At 39.9% G+C, this 875-nt stretch overlaps 1 protein-coding gene across 1 annotated transcript in view; it reads left to right on the top strand.

Moving 5' to 3' along the window:
• MTIF2 (mitochondrial translational initiation factor 2) overlaps positions 1 to 875 on the top strand; it is a 22,175-nt gene that overhangs the window by 18,538 nt on the left and 2,762 nt on the right. The window contains exons 12-13 of the mRNA XM_006881020.1: positions 5 to 109; positions 775 to 870. Of these exons, the coding sequence (XP_006881082.1) occupies positions 5 to 109; positions 775 to 870 (201 nt within the window). The remainder of the gene's footprint in view (positions 1 to 4; positions 110 to 774; positions 871 to 875) is intronic.

Below are 875 nucleotides of genomic sequence, written 5' to 3'. Positions count from 1 at the left end.
ACAGAAGGCAAGAAGAAAGTTCCTGTGGCTGGCTGCAGAGTCCAAAAGGGACAGTTAGAGAAAAGAAAGAAATTTAAACTAATCCGCAGTGGACACGAAGTTTGGAAGGGTAAGCTAAGCCAGAACCTGAGTCTGTATCTTTACTGACCAGCCCCTTCGTTCTTCTCACCTCACTAAAAGGTTACAAAGGATTTTCACCCGAGTCTGTCCAGGCCTCTGCCTGTCTTGTCTTTCCTTTCCCACACTGCTCCTGTCTAGCACGATCTGTCTGGACTACGGCTGGAGACATCAAGCACACACCAGGGTGGAAACCTGGGCCACTCTGTACATGTGATGATCCAGACACCATCTGCAATCTTTCACTTCTGTAACTGTTAACTAGTCACACTGATGACTCCTGCAGGATTATCAGTTCCCCAGATTTCAAATTGCCTCTGAATTAGTTTTCAACTTTGCCTTCCCTATTTATACCTGCTTAATTTAGCCTTCATCTTTGGTCTAAGTCTTAACCTATCTATGGGAGATTTAATTATACCTTTTAGTGGAAATCATGTGTGGTGTCAACTTCACTTTCTTAGCCCCCACTTTGAGGACTCCTTACCTGGCAAGACTTAATATTGTTGGAACTTTTTATTATCTGTAATTCTCTATTATAAAAACAAAGACTCAGTTATTTTATACTATTTGTAAAAAGATTTGGGTTAATTTTCAAGGCAGAATACGTAAGTTAGTAGGTACTGAATTAATACATGAATCTTGGGTGTTTTTTTTTAGGTTCATTAATCTCATTGAAGCACCACAAAGATGATGTTCCAGTCATCAAAACTGGAATGGACTGTGGTCTTAGTGTGGATGAAGAAAATATAGAATTCAAA

Source organism: Elephantulus edwardii, unplaced genomic scaffold, assembly GCF_000299155.1.
Source record: "Elephantulus edwardii isolate Elephantulus edwardi_28Jun2011 unplaced genomic scaffold, EleEdw1.0 scaffold00011, whole genome shotgun sequence".
In the NCBI taxonomy this organism is placed as follows: domain Eukaryota; kingdom Metazoa; phylum Chordata; class Mammalia; order Macroscelidea; family Macroscelididae; genus Elephantulus; species Elephantulus edwardii.
The sequence above is the reverse complement of the archived record's forward strand: the minus strand, read 5'-3'. Positions and strand labels throughout refer to the sequence as shown.